This window comes from Vidua macroura, chromosome 16 (genome assembly GCF_024509145.1).
Source record: "Vidua macroura isolate BioBank_ID:100142 chromosome 16, ASM2450914v1, whole genome shotgun sequence".
Lineage (NCBI taxonomy): Eukaryota > Metazoa > Chordata > Aves > Passeriformes > Viduidae > Vidua > Vidua macroura.
The window spans coordinates 11,616,711-11,642,036 of NC_071586.1; the positions used below are offsets into that span (position 1 = coordinate 11,616,711).

The 25,326-nt window shown below is 50.4% G+C and overlaps 1 protein-coding gene across 1 annotated transcript; it reads right to left on the reverse strand.

Annotated features, from left to right (window-relative positions):
- Positions 1 to 268: 268 nt before the first annotated feature.
- MICALL2 (MICAL like 2) lies at positions 269 to 24,774 on the reverse strand. Its single transcript, XM_053992206.1, has 17 exons — positions 24,577 to 24,774; positions 17,992 to 18,040; positions 14,348 to 14,489; positions 11,702 to 11,862; positions 10,944 to 11,065; positions 9,911 to 10,582; positions 9,533 to 9,702; positions 8,587 to 8,662; positions 8,330 to 8,445; positions 7,637 to 7,786; positions 4,884 to 4,939; positions 4,263 to 4,386; positions 3,724 to 3,814; positions 3,290 to 3,363; positions 2,890 to 3,004; positions 1,942 to 1,988; positions 269 to 1,850 (listed from the first exon to the last, which is right to left on the reverse strand). The coding sequence occupies exons 1-17, from the start codon at positions 24,717 to 24,719 to the stop codon at positions 1,765 to 1,767; spliced, it is 2,394 nt and encodes a 797-aa protein (XP_053848181.1). The 5' UTR covers positions 24,720 to 24,774; the 3' UTR covers positions 269 to 1,764.
- Between the last annotated feature and the right edge of the window lie 552 nt (positions 24,775 to 25,326).

The window sequence follows — 25,326 nt, forward strand, 5'->3', positions numbered from 1 at the left end:
AGGCTGGGACCCCACAGGCTTTGGGACGTGTGTGATGCTATAGCAGCAAGGGGGGAATTGCATTTACCTGAGAGCAGGGGTGAGTTTGACACCAAAGTCAGTGAAAAAGCCCTCGGTGCCACTGCTCCCTCAGGACGTGCAGCTGCCCTGCAGGCTCTGGGCAAGGATTGCTCCATCACAGGTACACCAAGCTCCAGAGAGGGACTAGCAGTGCTCACAGTGTCCAGGACAGCCATATCCACAGGATCCTCAAATCACACTGCGATGCTGAGATTTGCTCCAGTAATTCTTTATTGGGCGAAAGCAGGCGCAGGTACGGGGTATCCCAGCACTTGCACATACACGGTCGCCCCTGTGGGCTCCAGGAAGCCCCTCGGGCACTGGGTCCCACCCCAGCGCATCCCTGCCCGGAGAGTCCCACTGCCACCTCGTGGGAAAGGGACGCATCGCCTCTGCTCTGCCGCCGGCACAGCAAACCTCCTCCGGCAAAAGCCCTGCTCCTGCTGGGCAACAGCACCCGCAGAAACCTCGAGGAGCTGGCGTGGAGGGAGGAGGTCCACACAGACCAGAGGCATCATGAATTTGCAATCTGATCTTTCCACGGCTGTCTCCATCCCTGCTCCCCAGCTGGACTGGGAACAGAGGGTGCACCCAGGGCAGGCATCTGGCTGCAGACACTGCACTGAGGGAAGAGTGGAAAGGCTCCCTGCAGCAGCCCAGAACCTGCTCCTACACTTCTGGTCTCACCAAGGTGACCCACAACACCCCTTGAGGGCACTGGATGGCCAGGGATGGAGCTCAAGAACTGAAATATTGGTCCCATGCAGAAGACTCAGGGGTGAGGCAAACCCATTAATTCCCTTGTGCTCCCAAGTTAGCACCAGGTTATTAAAATAATAGTTCTGTTCATTTTCATCAGGATAGGCCACAGACAACAAAAACACTGCTTCACTGAGCAGTCAGAGAAATAAGGAGGCTACAAATCTCCCCCACAGAGGGAACGAAGCAGTGAGCAGCCTCTCATGGCTTTGAGAAATCAGCCTACAGCAACTTCCAAAAGAGGTCTGGAAACAAATCAGTATTGCTGAAACTGCTGTGGGTCAAGAACATCCCATGCCAGACACAGAGGAGGTTCTGCTCTCTGCTCCCCCCTTGACATGGAGCCTCCAGTTTGCACTGGTGTGGTAACAGGGAAACCATCAATCCCTCTTGCCCTGTAGCATCTCCCTCTCTGCATCTCTGATCCTGGCCAAAGAGCCACAGCACAAGCAGAGAGGGAGGAAGGGAGGGACAAGGGTCCTCCCACAGCCCAGTGCAGTGTCCTGGGTGCAGCCCTGGTGACAGGTATGGGACACCGTGCAGGGCCACATTCCTGCTTTCAGGACTGCACTGACCCGAGCACTGGGTGGGCAACCTGAGCTGCCAACAAGGCTGAACCAGCTCTGACCCAGAGCCAAAGAAGGAAAACAGTCTTAAAAGTCCATGTGCTGGGAAAGGTATCCTTGGGCCCCATGCCAGGGCCAGAGGGGATTCACACTGTCCCTTTGGCCAGCAAACCTGCAGCCTCCACATCAGGGAGCACAGGAGCCTCTCACAGTCCAGGAGCTGCAGGAAAGCAGCACTCAGGAAGGACCACGCCTTTGATAGGCCTCCTGGGGCCTCTCACAGTCCTGCATAGCTCCAAAAAAGCAGGACTGAGGAAGGACCACACTTTTGATGGGTCTCTCTGGACCACTGGGAAAAGGAACACCAAGCTCCTGAGCTTTACTCTTGTTTTTTCTGCTTCCATATTTTGGACAAGCGGAACTTGTTCTTCTTCCTCTCTGGCTCCTGGCTCTCAAGAGATCCATCTGCAGGAGAGTGAGCAGACACAGAGCAGGTTGAGAGCCACAGCCCCAGTGAGCCCCAGTGCTGCTCTGTAAGAGGAGAAAGGGCCCTTACCCAACCTCTGTATCATGTCTGCCAACATCTGGTCTTCCTCTTTCTCTCTGTAATGGAACAGCATGGTATTAGAAAACTTGGCTGTGTTCATGACAAGCTGGTAGATACCAAAGCCCATGCAAATACTGCTCTTATTCCCCAGTAAGAAATGACCAACCTCCACAGCATACCCTGAGAAGGCTGCAGGAAAAAAACCCAACAGTTAGAGTCTTAGACATTAGCAAATTCCATCTGGCTCCTTTGAAAGCAAGGGCCTGTGTGGGGATTTCCAGACCTTCTCCCAGCTGGCTGATGAATCATTCGACTTCATAGAGTGGTAAGACACCACCCCACTCGAGGAGATGAATGAAGCTGAGACAGAGTAGCCCAGGGTGTTACAGAGGTGCTCACTGCCATCAGGGACAAGCACACTGCTGTCACCCCCTTGTCCTGGGCAGTACCAGAATCCACAAGCAGGAGCTGGTGCTCTGAGGTCAAGCAATGGAGGCTGCTCTCAGCATCAGGAGGCACAAATCCAGCTACTTGACACAGCAGTTTTCCTTTCAGTTTGGGAAGGATCCAGTTCTTGGCTGGAACTGTGGAAGTTGTTCTTCCACTTGCTGCAGCAGACGAGCACATTCCTGACTTCATGTTCCCAGATTCCTCCTGTATCTCCAGCCTCCCCATCTCCAGCCTCTCCCTCTCCTCCCCTGCATTCCACATTTTCACAGCCCTGTTCTCACAGCAGCTTTAGCTTGAGAGAGAAGAGGGCTGTGGCCCTGATCTCTTTCTAACAGCTGCCAAGGATGCAAAGACAGCTCATTTAGGACAAGATGGCTGATGACAGGTGGCCACCCACCTCTCATGGAGCAGAAGTCTGGACTATAGCCACTCATCCACCCCTACAGCCTGGGCAGCAGTGGAAATACAGTAGTGTTGGCTCATTTCCCACCATCTGAGCACCCTCACCTGAGTCTGTCCTCATCCAGGCAATCCACAATATTATTCCGATCATTGACTGTGTTCAGGTACAACTCCAGCAGCTCCTTCTCTTGCTCCTTCTCCCTGGGTGTCTTCAGTTCCTCTGCACAAGACAAGGGAAGCCCATCATACAGCTACAGGCAGTACCTCCCCAGTGTGGTTCCTGCCTCCCCCCTGCTCCAGCAGGGCTAATTTTACTATCCTCACGCTCAGGGGCACATCCTACATCCCCTCACAAAGCAGAGGTGGGCTGGATGTCACAGGGAGTCTGCCCCTGACAGGGGACACCCACAGTGCAATCCCTGCAGTGCCTTCAGAGCTGAAGGACATCCCAGGGCTGGCACACAAAGTGGAGGCCAGCAGGACTCACAGTGTGGCCAGTCCTTACCTGGTTTGCTCATGAGGCTTCGCAGCTCCATCTCTATATTCCACTGCTGCTCCTCCAGGTTCTGCTGCTTCATCCTGGAAGGAATGACAGAAGTGATGAGTTACTGCCCTGCCATGCCCCAGGGTTGGATCCTTCTCCTGTCATGCTAAAGCCTCATCTCTGTGTTGCCCACCACCTGTGCAGGGGCTGGTGGGTCAGGGGAAATCTTCCTCCATCACTGTTCTGAAGTTTCTCTCCTCATGAGCTCTTCACAGACCCTGGGTGCTCAAAGCCCACCAGCTAATACATTGTGATGCTGGCAGTTCTCCCAGAGACACCCTCAACCCTTCTCATCCCACCAACTGGCACTGGATTTTTTTGGGCTGCCACACTCCCTCTCCTTCACTGCTCACGGAAGTGCACAAGCAGACAGGAGAATTTCTGGTTGTACTCACTTGTACATCAACTCTGATTCCTGTCTGAGCAGCAGCTGTTTCTCATGGATCAGTTTGAACCAATCCACCATAAGGGCATCCTCAGATTCATCTACAGAGGAGACAAAGGGCAAGAAGCTGCATCAGTCCAGCCCCCCCTGGCTCAAACACACAATCTCTTGTGGGAGAGCCTAGGATGACTCATGTGAGCCTCAGGCAACCTCAAGTGAAAACAGGCAATCTTTGGAGCTCCTGGCTACAAGGGATGCAGGTCACTCCCTGTGGATTCAAGGAATCTGCTTATGGATATTCTGCTACAGGACTCCCAAAACTCTGATCCTCAGCCAAATTAACACAGGACCTGCTCAAAAACATATTACAAAACAGCCAGAGAAGGTTCAAAATTCCCCAGGCTTTATCTTTGTATAACAGGTACCTCTGGCAACCTGGTGACTCACATGTAACCTGAGCTCCTAAAAATGCAGCCGAGAGTGCCCAGGGGTAGGACATGAGCCCCACATCTCCCCACCACAGCAGAGCTGGCACCAGGGCTCCTTTACCTCCCTCGCAGGCACGCAGCTGCTTCTCCAGATCCACTCCTTTCAATTCCAGCTCGTCCAGCTGCTTCTCGATGTCACAGACCTTCTCCTGGATTTTCTCCTCAGGGAGGTAGTCTGGGTGCAGCTAGAAAAAAAAAAAAAAGTAGGACCAAATGCAGCTCAGCAACGCTCAGACTGCCTGCTGAGGACACAACGGAGATGGGAAAGGGCATAAGGAGCCCAGCTACAGAGGCACAGCCTGGGAGGGCCAGGTCAGCAGAGGGGCAGAGCTGGTTGCTCACGACAGAGCAGCGGCCACTGCAAGGCTGTGACACATCTGCTGTCAGTGGTAACTCCACCCACACCTGTCAGTCTGCAGACATTCTCCCTCCTTCTGTGGGGAATACAATCTCTACCATAGTTTTGTTTGGCTCTGTCTCATTCCAGCTCTGATTATCTCCTTGCATGGAAGATAATCAGCACCTTCTCCACCTTGTCTCTGCCCCAGAGCATTTCACCCTTTCCCTTGGTATGCAAATAAACCTTCCCAATAAGACAAACTTAGATATATCTGGACAAGCGCTCCAGAAGGATATTTAACCACCCCAGCCTGCTCCCCTGACACCTGGTTTCCAGCCATACCTTGGTTGGGGACACCACTTGAAGCTTCCCTTTGCTTTTTGGAACAGGGAGTTTAACTAGAAGGGAGAAAAAAAAAGTCACAACAACCTTTAAATAATTTTATGGTGTGGGAGGGTGCCTCCACCACCAGAGCACAACAGGTCCCAGCTACCCAGCAGAGGTCACAGATGATACATATACATCCACATGCCTGACCAAAGTAAGGACATATCCTCACAGCCTGATTTACTCCTTGTGCCTTGTCACTCAGGTCACAGGTTGCTGCTTTCAACCCCAGGGTATAGACAGTCACCTAATTCAGGTGTGACTTGGGAACTTCCACCCAAGAATACTGACTCACATGTTCATTCACTATCTTGTTAAAACCCAAAGGTATTTGTTGTGGCAAAACCCATTCCTTATTAAGCTTCCAAAGGATAGCACAGAAATACAGGGTTACTGTCACAGGAAACACCAAAACATACTAAAAATGTCCCTCTAGTGCTCTTTTACAAAGGAGTATCAGTAAATACTGATGAAATAAAGATGGTCTAGGGGACCTCAGTGTAGATCTCAGGAAACTAAGGTTCAATTCCTCCCACAAAACACTTCCTAGGTGAGAAGTCCCTTAGGCCCCACTACACAGCATTATTTAGGCTCTGGACACCTATTAAAATCAATCCTTAAGCAATGTGTATTTGTTCCACTGTGCTTCAGCTTCCTCTGCCCAACTGTGCTGCAAGGATAACTACAGAAGAGTGTGAGGTATTTGGATACTCGAGGGGCTGGGCTGGATAATTACCACAGAGAGAGAACAGAGGCGTGAGTGGATGATGTGATAAGGAAGGAAAACTCTGCTATCAAAAGAGCACGGCTGTAACAAAGGCAGCAGTGATGCAGGCTCAGCACACACAAGCAGAAAGACAGGACAGACAGATGAAGGGAGCCTCCTGAGAGACTGAGGAAGAGCTCAAGGACAGCTCTCCAGTTGCCCAGCCCAGAGTACAGACAGTCAACCTAAGCTCTACTGTGCCTTCTAGAAGGAGTGCAAAGGGAGAAGATGCTGGATGTGGCTGTGTTGTTCCTGCCTCTGTCAGGGATCTCTTCCCTCTGGATGCTGCTGGTTTGCTGCCTGTGCACTGCCTGCAACTCACACTTCTCTTAAAGATTCCTCCAAGAGGGACTTGTCCTGCCTTGAGCTGTCTGCCTAAACACTTCCCTCTCCCAGCTCAGTCCTGCATCTCCAGGCTCTTTCCAAGTGGCCTCTGCAGGATCTCCAACCAAGGCAGAAAGCTGCACCAGTGATGGAGAGAAGGCCACGGTCACTGGAGGGGAAGAGCCTGTAAAATGACACCCTGTGGCCAGCTCAGGATCTGATATCCCCTGATACCCTCAGGTTCTGGCTTGACAGACACAGGATGGGTTGGCTGCTTGCCAGCAAGCTGGAAGTAGGACAGTTGGCAGGAAAACCCTGGAGCCTCCTTTCTCAACAGAAAACACCACCTACCACCAAAGAAAATGAATGATCTACAGAAATGCTCACCATCCACAGCTCAACACAACCCCAGGACTGAGGGCAGGAACAGCAGCTGACTCTTCACAGCTCTGAGTGCTGAGGTAAAAATCTACACAGAGGAGCAACAGCTCTGTCCCTAACCCACAGCCTGCCCAGTGACAGCAGCAGGAACCAGCCTTTCAGGTGGGGAAAAGTGGGGGAAGACTGCCAGGAAAACTTCCCAATGGCCCTCCCCCATGGCAATCATTAACCTTTAGAAAGACAGATCTAAACCCAGCCTCCCTTATCTTAACAGCTCACTTCTTGGGAGAGACTAGTGCTGAGCCCTGGGGCTGAGTCTCAGGAAAGAGGAGGTGGGAAGTTTTGGGAAAATGCTGGCAAAGGAGGCACACCAAACTTTTAAAAAAGACAACACAACTGGAGACTGAATGATTGGTAGCTGTCAAAGGTGCTGGCTAAGGACAACGCTGGAACCAGCTGACAATAAATAAAGCCTGAGGCCATTGAGCCATCAGGACCCATCCTGCTTGCTCCAAGACAAACATCAGGGGCAGGACTGAGCCCTGTTGTGTGAATCTTCTACTCCAGACAGGTAAGACACAGCAAGATGGGGTAAGGAAAGGGGAGACGACGAAGCTGAGCAAACAGGACAGCAGCAAACATCAGGTTAGTTCTAGAAAATTTCCTCAGCATTGTGGTGGGATATGTCAGAGCAAGGATAACTGGGCATTGGAGGAGAGGTGCACAGTAAAGCTGTGGCTGAACAAACAGGAGTAAGAAACTGGATTAAGACTAGGGACAAACTGGTCAGGACATCTTTGAATATCAAGGAAACAGCAGCCTTGGCTCCTGCTCCTGTGGGTCCTGCCAGCTGGAGTCTCTGGATGACAGTTCTCTGCATTCCTTTTATTTCCTAGAGCCACTCAGCTGAAGAGGAACAGAGACATCAACTAGATCCCAGTTCCCCAGATTAGGAGATGGTCCTCTTCATAGCACTAAGTTTAAAGAATGACAGGGCAGTGACCTTGAAAATTTCCTATTTCAATTTCTTCCTTTCCCACTGAATTCTCTGGCCTTGCTGCTTCCTGCTCAGGCCAAGCTGGCTAATAAAAATCAATTACACAGACTCTGCTCCCATGACAGCAGCCACAGGGTTAGTCACAGAAAACTCTGGGACACATATCCCATACTGACCACTCAGGCTGTTCCCTGACAGTGCAGAGGAAAGAGTGACTTTAGCAGCCAGAAGAGATCTTACACGTAGCAGTGCTTGTTTTCAACTGGTTGCCATCTTCCTCCTTCTTGGCAGACCCTCCAGGATCTTTACAGTCTTGCTTTGAATTCTGACAGCTCCTGATAAGATCTGAGCTGGGAATCAACAACTTCTTTGTGAATCCACCAGATGAAGCTGGATTAAGAAGCACAGACAGGTTTTGGGTAAGAAATTTCAACCCTTATCTCATAAAAATCCCTTTATTGTCCAATGTCTCTGGCAGTCACCACTACCAAACTCCATTTCTAGTCCTAGTCCTCCTCTCTTGATGATAATGAAGGGCATAAGCCCAAAGTAAACAGGGAAAAAACACTCATTACAACACCAGAGTAAGAGGAGAATAAACATTTGGGAGGACAATAAACAGCTGGGAACCATCACTAAGATTTCTCAACATTACACAGTCATGCAAGAGAGAGTAAGTGAAATCTTGCTGGCTGTCTTGCAGGAGAAGGGAACCCTGTGGGTACTGAGTCCCTCTCCTTGGGGAAGGATGGGAGGCCACCCATCAAAGGCACAAAATAAAGGCACCACAAGGCTAAAGCAGGTGCAGAGAGCAAAGATCCCTGAAAGCAAGGCACATTCTCCACCAACACATTCCTCACATGAGCCTTGCAGTACCAATGCCTGGCCCCTTCCTGATAAGCAAAATGAAGGCAAAGCTTTTATCCTTCATACCAGAGTCCTGCTTTGCTGGTGGCACAACTAATGGGCTTGGCTTTGGCTCCTTGTGTGCTGGGCTCCCTGTTCCCACCTGGGAGTTATCAGTGGGTTTCTTAGAGCCATCTCGGTCCCTGCAAAGAAAAAAGACAAAGGTAGGAAACAATCCTTCTTACAGAATGGTCCACAGCAAAAGTTCTGGACATCCTGGGGTGGATCTCCACCTGGGATGGTCACATTTGTCATGGAAACCCAGCAGCTGCAAAGACACTCACTTGTTGGCTACAGGCTTCAACAGAGATCTCCACCCTTCTGGGCTCTCAGACTTGTTGTCAGCAACATTTGTGCTTCCTGAAGAAAAGAACAAAGCAAGGTAAATAAAAATAAACAAGAACAAAAACATCCAATAAAAAGAAACAAGCCAGATTTGAGTCTCAGGAGAATCCTAGGAGATAAGGCATGCACTGGGGCAGGTACTATGATGTTATTGCAGCAAACCAGCACCAGCTCAGCAAGTTTAACATGGACAGATTCAGATACAATAGGTAGTAGGTAATCTCAGTGGCATTTTGTCTTTCAGATCAAATGCTTTAAAACCTACAGTTACAGAAATTCAGCCACAGAGTACGTGAACAGGCACATTCAACAGCAATACAACACAAACAGCTCAGATCTCAGAGACCAAAGGCTGGGGCAGGAAGAGGGAGAGACAAAAAGCCCCACAAAGTCACAGAAAACTGCAAACAGACAGTTCTTCTGCCCCCCCCCCCCCCAAAAAAATGCCAGCCATCTGAAAGTGCCTGGGACACTGGGAACCCCTAGATATCATCCCCTGGCCTACTGCTAAGTCACTGTGATGGAAGCTTGAGACAAGGAGGCTGGGTGACCTGCACCTGCAATCAAAACATCATCCCAAAGCTCTGGCAAGGTCTCCCATCTGGGAAAACTTAAGCCTTTGAAAGCCACGGTGATCTCAATGTTTGATGACAGCAGGTACAGCTTCAAATACCTGGACATCCTCAGAGTAGTAGAACTCACCATGCTAGAGGGACCAATTGCACAGGGATAAATGGAGGTGAGTTGAGTCCCACAGCTCAGAAAACACTTAAGTGGTGGTACAGACACAAAGGACATGGACACATTTGCTGTACTAGTCCAAGAGGAAGGCATCAAGTTGGAGTGCTGTGTCCAGGCAGAACTGTGTGAATCATTCATCCTCACCTTTGATGCCTTTTGACTCTGCCTTGTGCAAAGAGCCAACAGGTTTGCTGGCAGCCTGGCTCTTGGGCACAGGGTCTGTAATCTTTTCCTGCTTTGGTGCTGCATACCCTGCTTTGCTGGACTGTGTTTTTGGAGCTGGACTCTGAGAACTGGTGGGAGAAAACTTGCCACTGCAAAAAAGAACAACTTAGTGAGTCTTTTTTGAAACGATGGACCTTTTTATTTGCCTCTGTTCCAATGATTTGATGTGTCCCTTTACGTGCCTTTAAAACTGAGCCACAAGAGCAGTCGGGACAAACCAAAGAAAGATGCAGGGGCTTCTCAAATTATCCCAAGGAACATCCTGGCAGTAAAAAGGGAAAGAGAAAGAGTGCTTACCTGCCAGGTGCTGAGGAGCCAGTGGAACTGAGTGCTCCTGGCCTGTTTGGAGAAGAGCTTGATGCAGACAGAGCCTGTATAATATGGTTACGTGCCTGATCCTTCCCAGCATTCACTCGACTGACCTCAGCAGTGGTTCTGGCAGGGGCAGTTTTATCAGGGCCATGAGGAGCCTGGACTTGTTTTGGAGTGTCAGAAGATTTATTGCTGGAGGACTCCAAAGACCGAAAAAAATTTTCTCGGGCTTGCTGTGTTTTTGTTGTGGAGGATGTCCAAGGAGGCTTCGATGGGGTGCCTTCATGGTGATCTGTTTTATTCCCCAACAAGGTACCTTTGCAGTCATCTGATTTATTTACAGCTGAGGAGGACCATGGAGTATTTACACTTTTGAAGCCAGAGCTTCCAGAAGATGAAACAGATGGCTTGGTTGAATTAGTGAGGCCTTCCTGGCTGGGTTTCTTCAACACCTGCTCTGGTTTCTTGAGTTCTGCTGCTTTCTGGAACGCCGTGGCAGCAGTAGGGGCTGGGGTACTGTCAGGCTTTTTCCCAGTACTGTGGAGCCCAGAGATCTGGACATTGTCTGGCTGCTGGTGGCTGGTACAGATGAACGTACCGGGCTCAGGCCCAGCTTTGTAGCTTCCAGGAAGTAGCAAGTTCCAACACTGCCTGCACCTGTGGATACAAAAGTCTCAGGAAACATCCTCCAGAGTGCTGGGAGACACACAGCTGGGCGTGCAGGCACATCTCCACCATCCACAGGAGGGTGAAGGCACCACACTGGCAGTGAGCAGACCCTGTGTGCACATTCCTCAGGCACCAATACAAGAGCTGTTGATAGCACAGCCTAAAGCAGGAAAGGTGTAGATGAAAACAGACCTGTGGAGACAGTTTCCCTTACACACAGGTCAAGAGCAAGCCCAGATTGCCTCCACTCTGAATAAAATGTGCCACACCACTCTCTCCAGTCCCAAAGAACCAGGCTGGCCCTCTGTGTCCCCCAGGGCTGTGCCCCTGCCTTCAAGAGCTGCTGTACCTGAAGCAGTTCCTGTGATAGAGCTTCCCATCGACCAAGTAGCGCTGCACCAGGTGCACGTGTTTCCCACAGACCCCACAGCTGCTGCTGGGGACATTCCCACTCTCTGCCAGGACCCTTTTCTGTGGGGAGAAGCAGAGGATGAGCAGACAAGAACATGGCCCTGGACACAGCTACAAATCTCCCAGGAAGGTGAGTGTTTGGCAGGCACAACCAGGACAGAGAAGTGACATCCAGGGAATCCCCTCTCCCTCTAATCCCTTTGTCACAGAAGTCACAGAAGTGGAACAGCCCTTGGAAGGACAGAGTATGGGGAATATGTTCCCACAAAACCAGAGGACCAGAGTGCCCTGTCTGCCTACAGGTAAAGGTCTCTGATTTAAATTAGCTGGGAAAGGGCTTCTACCCTGTTTTCATCCCTACTCTGCTTTGAAACCATGTCCAATAATTGGATCAATGTTTTCTAGCAAAATTAATACTACATCCTGTAAAGATCTCCATCTCCAATATCTAGGAACAGCATATCCATGTCCTAAGACATGGATATGTCCCACATCCTGTTCATGAAGTATCCAGGCTGACTGATGGTTTTCCAGTGACTCCCACCTCAATCTATGCCAGAATCAGACCTCTGGATTAAATCACTCATAGTGAACAGAAAATTTGACCAAGTCCTAACCAGGAGGAGCCTTGAGCTAGCCAAGTACTCTATCTCACAGATTTAAGGCATAAAGAACACCCAAAGCCACATTTCTTACCGTGGTAACTGGGGAGGTTTCCTTTGGCTTAGCTCTGGCTGGTGGGTGGGCAGGAGGCAGTTTTGGTGGCACTGGCTTAGGAGGTTCTGGAGCAGTTTTCTTCCCAGGATGCTGCTCTGGAGATTCAGAGGAAGGACGCTTGATTCCAGCCATGCCTCCAACTGGAAGAATGGAAGAAGGGAATATTTTTAAGGAAACATAAAGAAAACTCACTGGTTTAGCAATAATTTACAAAGTAAGGATATCCAGAGGTGCCTGATGGGTAACATGAAAAGCACACAAGGGGATACAGACTTACTTCATGAGCAGTTGTGTTCTGGACTGAGGGGCAAGAGGCAACAAGTGAATTGTAACAACATTCTGAAACTGCTGATTTTTCTCTTCTCAGGGAATTTTATAAAGATAAATACAAAAGTGAAGAAATGCAATCAGGGAATTTCATGAAGAGAAATGCAAAAGTGAAGAAATGCAAATTGCCATCCATTGATGGTGAGAAGAAGACCTTGGGTTTTCAATTCCAGCCCATGGTTTGGCTGGAACTGATCCCAACTGAAACAGGCCCTGCTGGAACAGGCAGAGGTGTTACGGCTCAGCAGCTGAAGGGTTTGCAAACAGAGGGTTTGCTTCATTCAAGTCCTTGTGCTCCAAACTTCCTACAAAGCCTGAATATTCACTGCTGCAAGTGTCCATCCCACATCCCAGCTGGGACTCCCACAGAGCAAACAGCCTTGTTAAATGTGGAAATGACCACTAAAAATGGGTAATTCTGCAAAGACTTGGAGATGCCATAGAGATGCTGATGTGGAAACCAAGAGTTGCCACAAACAGCCTGAAAATGCCCAATTCTCTTTTCTTTGCAGATGAAATAGAACCCCTCAAAATTCACTATAAGTGGAGAAAGAGAATCTCCAACACACTTCAGTCAAGCAGGGAATGGTGCCCTGTGCCCTGGGAAGTGCAGGGAAACCTCCCTGGGAAAGAAGGCTTTGTGCAAAGTTTTTACAGACACAAACCCCAAATGTCTCACAGGGATGTTATTCTTGCACCACTTCCTATTCTGAACGAGATGTCTCTGTGTTTCTTGTGGGATATTTGAGCCACAGTTTCACTTTCCAAGTGACACTTAAATGGCCAGTCAGATTATACCCTGCTCAGTAAACACAGAAAGGGCAGGGAGCAGAGAGGGAGCCCAGTTCCCAGCAGTCTGCCCTCAAGAAAGCCAACTCTCCAAATAAACACCCAGGACTCCTCCTGCAGGGACCAGGGGACAGCTGACCCAGTAAGCAGCTCAGGCTCAGACTGCCCCTCACTTCCCACTTGTGCCATTTACTGAATTCCCAAAGCCCAGCACAAAGATGGGTGGCTTCAACTCTGCTCATCCCCAAAAGCATGACCTCACTAAAACCTTGTCTGCTCACCCTCTCTGTCCTCCTGTGTCCTGATTATTTCATGGTCCTGCTGGAACCCATCTGAAGGGCACGACTGTGATTCCATGACTCTGTTTGGTGTCAGAGGGCACATTCCAGGCTGGGCTCATTTTCAGACATTCACATTCACCCCAGCAACAGGAATGCAACCAAAGTGTTTTGAGGGACACTTGTGGGAGTATAAAAATGTGCTGTGCTTGATGATGTGGTAGACAAGATGCAGGGGGGAGGGGGCAAAGACCCCAACCTGACCCAGATTCTCACCACTTGGCACAAACATGATGGAATTTGTTTGATTTCAATCAAAACACTTTTAAAATAAGAAATAAAAAATGAAGAGGGGGAGGGAAGAAGTTGTGGAGGGAGAGAAAAAGCATGCTTAAATGTAAAGAGGTGGAGAAGTAGGAAGAGTTTAAACATTAAAGGCAGCTCTGAGTGAATTGTGCTTTCTTTCCAAGATGTAGGACATTTTCAATACATATCTCTCCATTTACATTCACCTTAACCAGTTAAGTCACTCATGTCCCACTTTAGAAAGTTTCTTCTGGAGGAACCTGTAAAATTGGTTTATCATATTACTTCATGTTATGTGAGCTTAAAGCCAAATATAAACCAAGACTACAACAATGCTCCTGTGAGCCCAACTAAACTCTCCAGTATATGAATATAATGCCTTGGCAGCTCTGTTTCATGTTTGACAGAATTTCTATCACAATTATGTCAGTTAGGGTGATAATTTTCTTCTCCTTCCTTCCATCAGTGCTGCTGTGCTGTTCAAGCCCCAGCACTGATGCTGTCACATTGGCACAGCCTCACAGACAAGCTCAGCCTTGTTCTACTCCATGCTCTCACCAGCCCTCAGGTGTGGCAAAGACTGGAACAGGGGTGGAGGTGCTCAAGAATGGAAAGCTGAGGTGAGGACCTCAGGTGGAGAGGAACCTTCAGTAGTCCTCTCTAGCTGGACTATAAGAAATTTTAGACTGTATATTAAATTTTAAGGCAGTAGTTTCAAAGACAAGACATAGCTTTGTACCCATCCAAAAGCACTGGTGCAACTGTAGGCTGGTGTGCAGAGTCCAGATCCCCCCAGTGAAACAGTTCTGCTACCAAAAAGGCCTCTGTGCAACTAATTTTGCTTTTCCCAAGCTGTCAGGAGGCAAGGGAAAGCATGAAATGAAGCCCTGATGCTTCTTAGTCCTCCAGGGAATATGGTACTTACTAGGAGACCGTCCATGGAAGTAGTTATAATACTGGGAAACGTAGGTGAGGATGCTCAGCCTGTCTGGTACCTTCAGAGCAACCATATCCTCTGCATCCAGCAAAGCTGGGATTCCCAGCTCCTCCTCTGCCACCCGAAATGCCTGGAGAAGGGATAAAATAAAATAAAACCAGAGGGGTCTTATCCATGGCAGGCAGCAGAGCTGCTCCTCATCCTCAGTAAGAAAGTGCACTGCAAACAGCCCCACTCAAATAAAAATAACTCTACTGGGGAACAGCTGCACCAGTTTAACTCCTACATCATAGGAACCAACGGAGTCATGGCTTCCAGCCACTGCCTTGAGAAATCCAGGCAAGGAGCCAAAAATCTGGCCTGGCAAGCTGGCCATAGCTCGCTGCACAGTAACTCACCTGGGCTTCCCTTGCTCTTCCTGCAGCCTGCCTGTGTGTGTGAGTGCACAGCTGCAGAGAGCCAGGCCTGGCAGAAGGGGATGTGTCAGCCCAGGCTGGCAGAGTTGTTTCCAGGCTCCCAGCCCAACCTGGAGCGCTCCCCAATTAACGGTGGGGCTGGTAGGTGCTTGCAGGCAGCTTCTCTCTCTGAGTGCTGGGCAAAGGCTTCCTGCCTCCTACTGCCTGCTCTTCTCCATCTGAAAATTGGGCTGCAGGAGGGACCCTGCTCTCCCAGACCAGAAAGGGGGAAAGGAGGTGTAATGCAGAAAAATTCCTGATACATAGCTCCCTTCCAGTTTAACTGTTTCCATGCTGCCTAACATGCATTTGGGGTATATATTCCTCTTTGTGGTGTCCTCTGCTTTAAAATTGCAAGTAAAGGAGGCAAAAGCTATTTTCTCTTGCCTCTGAAAAAAAGACTTTAATAGAACAGAAAAAAAAAAAAAAAAAAAGCAACATCCAAACTTCACCCTTGCCCAGTTCAGTTTAGGGCTTTTACTAAGGACCTTCTCCAGCCTTGTTCCTTCCCAACTTATAGGGAAAAAATCCTTTCCTTTTTCCAAAGGAAAACAGCACTTGCAGGACCAGAGGCACAAGGAAGGCTACTGCTAAAGTCCACAATGAAAGAGTTAAAAAAAAAAATTGAATATATTAAACCCCTCCGCATTTGACCTCTGGCAGGGACACACACAGTGTTGGTGTGCAAGCCAACCATTCCTGCTTAGAAGAAACAAACAGCCACTATTTTTCAGCAAGATAATTACCATTTTTTTCCATTGGGTATCCCAGTAAAAATATAACAGAGCTGACATTAAAAATGCTTTCAGCCAGTTACCACCAGCTGTGTCACCCCAGTGCCAGCCCAGCCTGGCATTTTCCTGTCTTGTAAACTGGCACTTAATACATTCTTTGGAGTGTTCCCCACTGCACTGGCTGCACAACTGGTCTGACCAGTTGAGTTTTCTTGCTGGCCATTCCTGGTGTGAGGTTTAGTGGCAACACAGGTCATGCCATCTCCTGCCACGCTGTGCCACGGGTGACACCAGTCACGGGCACGGAACATGAGCAAGGGGCTGCCTGGACCACAGAGAGGAGGATGCTCTGCTCTGTGCACCCACCTGGTTTGGCCAGAGCCAGGTGAGCAATGCAGAGAGCATCGTTAGGACATGGTGTCCCCTGTGCCTGCAGCACCCTCGTGTTCCTGGAACTGCTCTTGCCTGGAGACCCAACAGGATCAGCACCTAACAGGACCCAGCCACCCTTCTCCTCTGCCTGCCTGCCCAGGCTGCCCTTTAAGGGACCAGCATGTTGGCTTTGCATCTTGTTTTCCACCAGTGCAGCTCCAAGTGCTTTCCAGGGGAAGAAAGTGCCACTGCTGCCATGTCCATGCAAAATGGGAAAGTGATATGCTTGAGGCCACCTGAGCTGGCCTGGCACAGGTTCCCTCTGGCACAGGCTCCACCTGCTACACCACACCACCATCCACCAGCACTGACTCCAAGGCCTCTAGAAACTTTCCTCCTCTTTATATGTTTTTGAAATCTCTAGGCAAAAAAAATGCCACCAACCGAAATTTTTCTAGGGTTTGGGGTTGGTACTGTGGTACATGAGAAGTGAAACATTCTTCCTTGACAGATGACCTCATATGGCAAAATGCATTTCAAACAAGGCTTTTTTACATGCACAAAACAGCCCTTGCAAAGAAGCCTCTGACTGAGTAAGGCATCAAGGAGGGTCTGGACAATAGCAGAGAAATAATGCTGGGAGAAATCAGGCCCTCTTGTATCCCAAGGACAGCCAGAGCAAGGAAGTGTAGGAGCTAGGAAGGAGAGCAGCCCGAGGGGGAGGCCAGCCCCAGAGCACAGAGAGGTGGAGGGGCAATCCCACAGACAGCACAGCCAAGGCAGCAGGACACCAGCAGGGAAAGGACAGCACAGACAAGTCATCCCACAGCAGGTGGAGTAAGCAAGAGAGAGCAAAACAAAGGACATAAAGAAACTCAGAAAGGGGGAGGAGGGGACACACAGACTGCAACAAAGGAGGGGAGCAACTCTTTATGAGTAGCACAAAGAAGCTTTTCATTAATAGAAGCAGCAGAGGCAGCTCGCAGAGCTCATTTCCCAGACACAAGCAGAACCATCAGCCCAGCTGGACAAGGAGCAACACTCGGGGATCCTCAGCACTTCAGCCAAGATATGCTTCCATGGAGAAGAGGCCCCAACTCCTGCCAAGCACCAAACCTCCAGGGCAAAATGCGTGGTCTGAATCTCCCCTTGAGGAGAGGAACACACGGGGCTGAGCCCCAGAGTGTCACTAACTCCTCAAGGCTGCAGCCCCAGCCTGGGGACAGAGGGTCTGTGATGGGAGCTGCAGACACGGCCAGGGATGAAGGGCAGCAGATGCTAAGGAGCCATGAGGGGACAAGTTTAGCTCTTCCAGAGGCAAGAAGCACTTCAGCCAGCTCACTGCTTGAGAGGGTGTCACTCCTCCAGCCCAGACAAGGGTAAGCTGCCATGGTTCGTTCGTATCCCAAGCTCCTGTCAAGCAGCCATGAAACTGCGTGGAGCAATGCCAAGAGAAGAGGAGTGTTACAATTCACTGCCTCTCCTTTTGCAATGGAGAGAGGGAGAGGAAAATCCTTCCTTGGATCACTAAGACCATGCTAGAATTCAGTGCAGGAGGGGGTTGGCCTGCCTAACTTCTATTTTCTTTGTGGAAAGAGCATGAGAACCTCCAATACCAGGCTGGAGTGAAGTGTCCAGGCAGCATCAGGTTTTAGGATGTATCCACCTTGATCCCCTGCACCAGGAAGGAATGGGAGAACACTCCCTGTGCTTCCTCACACCAGCTTTTTCCCCGCTCCTGCTCCACCCCTCGGGAGCATCACACACTCAACATGTCCATGGTTTGAGCTCTAGCAACTCTGTCTGAGCTCCTGCTGCCACAGGGCACACTGGGAACAGGAATCACTGTGTGGCCAGCTAAGAAGTATGAACAGCCTGAAGGTGCTTTCAAGCAGCCACCCAGGTTGGACATTGCTGTTCAGAGGAGAAGGCTGGAAGGTGCAGAGTAAGGCAAAGGATTGGAACACAGCACAATGGGCATACTGTGTCTGCAGGGTTTCTGTTGCTAAATCACATGAGCAAAGTGCCAGGTCACAGACTAGACCAAAAGTAAACATTAAAAGTCACTTACCAACTTGTTGTTCTCGTACACATTTTCTTTTCTGAGGGAGTCAAAGTTTCTGAAATACAGAAAAAGGAAAAATCTCAGGTTGGTGATGTAGAGTGAGCTGCTCCACTTCCAGCTCTGGCTCAGGGGACAGAGCACCCCATCCATCCCTGGACAGCTCCAGAGAGGGCAGCATGGCAGATCCCACCCGAGAGTCACAGACCTGCTGTATCCAGGACAGAGATGTGCAGCAGGCACAGCATCTGCCCACAGGCAGCACAAGACAATTTTGGCACATCTACCTTTGCAGGGCTGACTCCCACAGCTGCCTGTGGACAGGACAGGTCGGTGCAAAAACATCCCAGGCAGATTGAGGGGTTCTGCTGAGACAGCCAGGAGCAACCTCTAATTCATGGGGTGGTTTCTTGGGCCCCAGAAAAGCCTTGCTTCCCTCCCACCTCAAAGAGACACACCAATACCTGCTGGCCAGGTATGAACACGCTCTCCCTGAAAGTACTTTCCAGTCACATCCATGTTCTTCTCCTGTCTTGAAAGTTGTCTCCACACAGAGAGAGCTCAGCTCCAAGGAGGTCTCTCATGCATCCCTCACACACTGCACGTATCACATGCTTTTCCAACACACCCATATCCTCTGATCTCAGAAGCTCCTGGGTCCAGCAGCACATGAGTTCTGGCTTCAAATCTTCTTTTTTTCCTCTGGCAGAAGTCCACAAAACCAGCACCAGGGATCTGCCTGGGAAAACCTCTGCCCACACCATACTGCATCTGACAACACCAAAGTTGCCAGTAGAAATTTTAGTCTGCTTTCCCTAGGGCTGTAACTTTTGATTTGTGCTCACAATCAGTAACTGAAAAGGAAGTGACAATTACTGCTCACAAATCCAAGCCAAAGTCAACAACTCCTTTCTGCTGTCTCCAGACATCACTTCCCTCTTCACCTCTCCCCAGATTTGCTTTCCCTCTCCCTGGTCCAGCCCTGATGCCACACTCTCTGCACTGTGCTGGGAGCTCAGAACCTGGGATGTGCTGGGACAGGGATGAAGGCACAGGGGAGAGCTTGTGCTGCTGGAAGTAGAGCCACAACACAGCGTGCTCCCTCAGCCACAGCAGAGCGTGTCCCTTGCTTAGGAAACAGCATCAGCAGCTTTGTTTTAAACTGACTGCCACTTGCTAAACAGGGAATACAAAACTGGCTGTTGGCTGGCAGCCCTGCTCTCCAACACTGCTTCCTTCTGCCCAGGCAAGTTGGCAGGGTGAATTCCTTTCTGATAGCCCCGTTTCACCTTACAATCCTTGTGTCTGCTGGCACAGAGCTGAGCAGAGAGGCTGATACCTGAGAGGGAATTCTCACTGATAAACAGAAATCAGCACCAACTTTGCATTCCTTGTATGTAGCACCTTTATACCCGGTGTGGACCCTCCTTCTTAGCCCATCTCTCTCCTCTGGGATGAGCCAGGGTAACTCTGAGAGCCAGGGCAAAGCTGGCTTGCAGCAACCTATTCATGAGGGAAACACATGATCTGTATCGCAGCAGGGGAACTTTTTCCACTGCTTGTAACAGCAAGGAGCAAGCCAGGTCCTTTATCTACTCAGCACAGAAAGTGGAGCATTACATCATAAATAAGAGAGGAACCTTAAACAGGCTTGCTCATCATGCCACAGCCTATGCCTCCTCCCTGCTTCCCACATCTGGTATTGCTATGTGGGATAAGGAGAGAAGGAATGACAGATAAGACCCTGAGGGTAAACTCCCCCAAAGAGCACGTAAAGACAAGGCACATCCCACCTCTAAACCATAGAGTCTTTCCTGTGCAAAATCAAAGGGAATTGCAGAGGTTTTTCTTCAAGCAATGCTCCTGCCCAAAGATTTCCCTTCCCTGAGACAATGGATTAAAAAGAGCAACAAAAAATAATCATGCGCCAAAAAAAAGTCTCAGTGAAACAATAGATACAACCATCCTTGGGTTAAGTCAGGCCAGAAAACTGGCTTTTTTTAAGACACAGCTGAAGGAGGTGATTTCAGCTCTTTGCCTCACTCCCAGTTCTGCTCCCAAACAGTCCCTGTAGCATGGAAATGCAGAAAAACACTGCAAGAACAAAGTGGAGCTCCACCTTCCTTGGTCATTCTGACATGCAAGGCACTGGAATTACGATTTATTGTCAGTCAGTGGCCTTCAGCCACACTCAATGCTGTTTGCTGTGGTGGTGTGTGCACTCTCTGGCATGCAGCAGAGACCTAAAAACCCCAACCTTTTGATGGTGAATGTCTCAAGTCCCCTTCTATTTCTCAAAAGAAAGTGCAAACAACCAGGTTATTTGGTCATTTCAAGAGTCCCCTGACCTCTCAGCATCATTCTTTCCCTGGCTAGTCAGGTGAACTGCTTACATCTAATATTTCTTTTGGAAATTGATCTTGCTGTTGCATCTCCTGTCTTGGAATATCAAAGCTCTCTGGACCAATGTAATCCTAAGACAGCAAAGGTAATACAAACAGAGAAGTAGGAGTTCTCCACTGAGAAAACACCGGCAACTGAATTAATTGGAAAATGTGAAAAATATAAATGTGACCCAAGAGAGGCCTCCAGTGTTGGAAACAAATCAGAGTGGAGTTCACAAGCACAGGAATAGTTTTATTCCTGTTTTAAAACAGGAGAAGTTTTTAGCTCTGAAAAACCCCTTCCCTTAGCAAATAAGCTGAGCATTTCTCATGCCCACAAATCTCCGTGACCACCCCCTGCTCCAGCTGCACAGATCCAGCACTCACAAACATGCCACAGTCCTCTGCAAGCACGTGTGCTTCCATAGGAGGAATCTCTGCTGCTGCAAGCACTAACTTGATTGGAAACTTGACCTTGGAGCAGACTGAGCAAAAAAAAATCCCAGAGCCGCAATGGCACCAAAAAAGTTTCTGCTTTTTGGCACTTTTGCGCTACTTTCTCTACAGACAATAAGATGTGCAGAAAAAAGGATCACTGTAAAAGAGTGAGGCGCCCTTTGCCAGCTCACAGCCTTGGACAGGGGGCTCAAATCCAGCATGCTCTGCTGGGAACAGGACCTTTCAGCTGCGCTCTTTCTGGAGATGCAAAGCCCAGGAGGTGGGACAAGGCTGGGAATTCCAGGAGGGAGATTCCCCCATGTGCTCACCCTCCTCTCAGGAATGCCTGCTCCACACTGCCGTGCTCTGGCTGGTAAGTGACAGAATGCTGCCGAAACGAACCCCGAGCCATCCTCCCCTGCCTACGCCTGTCACACAAACCACAAACCCACCAAGCCAAGCAGGGAGCTCTGCTTCACCCCAGCCTTCTGCTGAGGAGAGAGACTGCAGACAACCCATCCCCAGCAGAGCCAGCACGACCTCATCCTGCCCTGCTGAGCTGACACTGACCTGGAAATGCTGCTGGAGGAAAGAGCACTGCTGCTGCTCAGCTGCCAAGGGGGATTTCACCACCAGCCCATTCCCAGAACCCCAGCTTGCAGTCTGGGAAAGAGCAAGATCCTGGATGAAGAGAAGGATCTTAATCAAAACCTTTCCTTGACATCTGGCATTAATACTGAGTGAGCGTGCACAGCTCCCCTGCCTCTTCTAACTCATTTATCAGAACAAGGCCACTAAAACTGTGGCTGAAGCTTGCACAGCCTTCACCACCACATGTGGCAGCTGCTGACCTCAGCCTCCTACCACGCTGCAATGAGGCTTCATGTTCCTTTGACAAGAGATGTCCCCAGGCTCTACAATCATCCCAGAAAATGGGCTGGAGCCTGCCTGAAACAGCGTGTGTGCCCAGCTGGGACTGACTCTGAAGCACTCTTTAACTGGGACAAAAAAAAGTGGATTTCCATGGTAATTCAGTGTGGATCTTCACTCCCCCAAGCATCCTTGCATGAGTGGGAAGTGAGTGGGAAATGCATTTCTAATTTTACACAGCTTGCCCTGTTCACTGGTAACACACAAGCCAACATTGACTAAGTTTGAGAGAAGTTATCATATTTTCCATATGTTTTCCAGCAAGAAAACAGGAAGGAAGGAGAGACCCTGCCTGTCCTCTGAGCTACATACTTCACAAGAGAAGCTCATGTTTACATCCATGTTTTGAGCTTAAAGTTTTCCTGGTAATTTTTCAGGCTCCTGCAGGAGAAATCCCCTGCACTCAGCCCAAGAATGTAATTTGTGTAAACCAAGACAGAAAACACACTGTTGCAAAACTAATGCTGTGACTGAATCATGTTCTGCAAGTGACCTATGCAGCAGAGCTGCTGCAAACACACCAAGTGCTCCAAAGACCCCTTTCTAGTTTTACTTTCAGTCTGGTGATTTTAATTTTTAACTAGGATCTTTGGTAGAAGCAAGGACAGGAGCCCAGGATGGACCCCTGGAAAAGCAGAAGTCACAGTCACATGTGCACCAAGCTGTGTTTCTCCACCATTGTACCCTGCACCAAGAACACTCAGAGAAGCTTTTTGGGATACACGGAGAATCTGCACAAGGATTCTACCCCAGGATCTGACACATGGCACCTGGCAATCCTTGCCACCAACCACCCGAAAGCACCACTTCCTTCCAGCAGGACTTTGCCCAGTCTGTAGTACACGTGGTGCTTTCCTGTATTACAGCACTGACACGGATGAAGGAGGTCACAAATAAAGGCTTCTCTTACTTTAACCTTCAGGCAGCCCTTGCTGAGCTGGTCCGAGTCAGAAAGAGCTTCTGTGATGTCCCAAATAAAGTCAGGCAGAATGTCCACCATAAAAGAAAATGAATGGGAACAGAGAGATGCCTCAAGGAACACCTTCCCTCTTCAGCACAGGAAAATTTATTTAAGAGATGTCTATCCACAACCCTTTTTGCACAGTTCAAGGATTATAAACAACTCACTAAACTGGGCAACAGGATTATTCCAGCTCTCACATCGCTGAGCCCCTGTGTACAGCAGGCTCCGGATGGGCCAGCTGCAGGAAGCAGTCACAGCCCCTCCACGAGAACACCTCAACCCTTCTGCCCCGGTGTTTTGTATTTTTGGGACTGTGAATCAAAGGAAGGAAAGGAAATATTTGGAGTCACGTGGACATGACAACATGTCAGGAAGTCATACACGGCAACACCACAGTGACGGCCCAAGCACTGGGACAACAAAGTGTTCCTGGAGCTCCTGATCCAACCTCCTGCTGCCCGAGCCTGCTCCAATTCCTGTCAAGTTTCAAGATAACAGAGGAGAGAAAACAAGAGGTCTTCTCTTGGATTCAACCAGAAGCAAGACACCTGCAAGAGGGATGGCTGCACACAAACCCATGTGGCAGGCTGTCCTGGGAGCATGAAGGAAAAGGGAGAATACACAGCACAGGAGGAAAACTGCAGTACAGACCACCCAATCTGTTCCTCACCCAGCTAGGCACATCTGACCAGGAGAGACCCAATGCTTAAATCAATACTCCTGGGCACTCTTTCCAGGGCTCCTTTGCCTTCATCTTCCCCCTCAATCCCACCATCTCAAAGAGCCCAAAAGAAAAAAAAAAATCAAACTCCAAAAACCCCAGCTACAAAGCAGGATCTGTGACTCCCTTTGGCCATTCACCTTCCCAGATGTCAACATTTGGGCAGACACAGTTCAAAACCCACAGGGCACCAGAAAATGCCCCAGCACATGAAAAGCACTTAAGCTCCCATAGACAGAGCTCTAGATGGGAAAAACAAGGATGTGCAGGAATCCAGTGGCTGTGGGGCCCTGCCCTTTTACTGCATTTTGTTTAAACAGCCCTTGCCTTGCGACTTGTGAGCTCTGCACTGCTGTTGGGCTGAGCGAGGAGAGCCCAGCCAGAGCAAACACAACAGCAAAGAAGGAAATGCTGCCCCAAAGATCAGTGCCTGAACTTGTTTTGCAATGGAAAGGACGCATTTGGAACATTTATAATCCAGCTACTGAGGGAAGAAAAGGGAAAAAGAAAAAATGTATGGAAAAAAACAGCACGTAGGCTGGGAGAGCGGAGCTTTTCTCTGGGAGATTCTCAGCATGGGTGTGAGCAGAACGCTACTGGTGATGTGCCCACAGGGAGAGGCAAGAGCCCAGGGAAGGTGGAAGACCAGGGTCCACAGCTCAATGGATGGCAGGACAGCCACAGCCCATCACAACTTGATGGATGGCGGCATGGCCACAGCCTGGAGAGGGTTCTTGGGTGGATGGAGAACCAGGGGTCTGCAGCTCGATGGAGGGTGGGACGGGCACAGCCCGTGCACAGCTGGATGGACGGCAGGATGGGCACAGCCCATGCACAGCTGGATGGACGGCAGGATGGGCACAGCCCATGCACAGCTGGATGGATGGCAGGATGGGCACAGCCCAAGCACAGCTGGATGGACGGCAGGATGGGCACAGCCCAAGCACAGCTCGATGGACGGCGGGATGGGCACAGCCCAAGCACAGCTCGATGGATGGTGGGATGGGCACAGCCCAGCATGGGTTCTGCGGGGATGGAGGACACGGGGTCCCCAGCTCGATGGACGGCGGGATGGGCACAGCCCAGCGAGTGGGGGGTCCGAGCCCCGCCGAGCCGGCAGCCCTGGCGCGGCCCTCGATGCCCGGCACGGTACTCACATGAGGTCGGGGCGGTGTCGGTGCAGGATGGCGCAGAAGGCGAGGCCGTCACGGAACGAGGTGGTCATGTTGGTGATGCTGACATCGCGGTAGCCCTCGCACTGCTGCCGGCACCACAGCTGCAGGTTCTGGATGGCCGCCATGGCCCGCGGGGAGCCGGAGGGCGCCGCGGCGCGGGGCTCGGCAGGGCCGGGCAGGGCCGGGCAGGGCCGGGGACCCTCCGCGCCGCGCCGTGCCCAGCCCGGGCCGAGCAGCCCGCGGGTAGCGGCCGGACCGGCGGCGGTAGGCGGGGAAAGGGGCGGGCCAGGGGCGGAGGAGCGGCGGAGGAGCGGCGGCTGCGGCGCCGCCTCGCCTCGGGGACCGGGCACGGGCACCCCCGGCAGCCGCGGCGCAAGGGAGCCCGGCCCGCACGGACGGCAAGGGAAATTTCCTCTGCTCCCGCACAAAAACGTCCTGCCCCGAAGGGGCGGCCACCGGGGGAAGCGTGAATCGTGTTTAGTCGCTGGGAGTGATGTTTTCTCCCCATTTGGAGGAGAAAAAGTTAAAAAGCACCATAAAGCACCTAAATGTAAGTGTCCGCTGGATAGCCCTGAGCTGGCGGATACATCCCCAGCATCACCAAGTAACACCAAGTGCGAGCGGAGCCGCCAGAGCCCCTCTCCCGCCCTAGAAAGAGAGAACGGGGAGGAGGAGGAGGGAGGACGAAGCTCGGCTGCCAGAACCAGCCCGGAGCCTGCCCAGAGGTCTCGT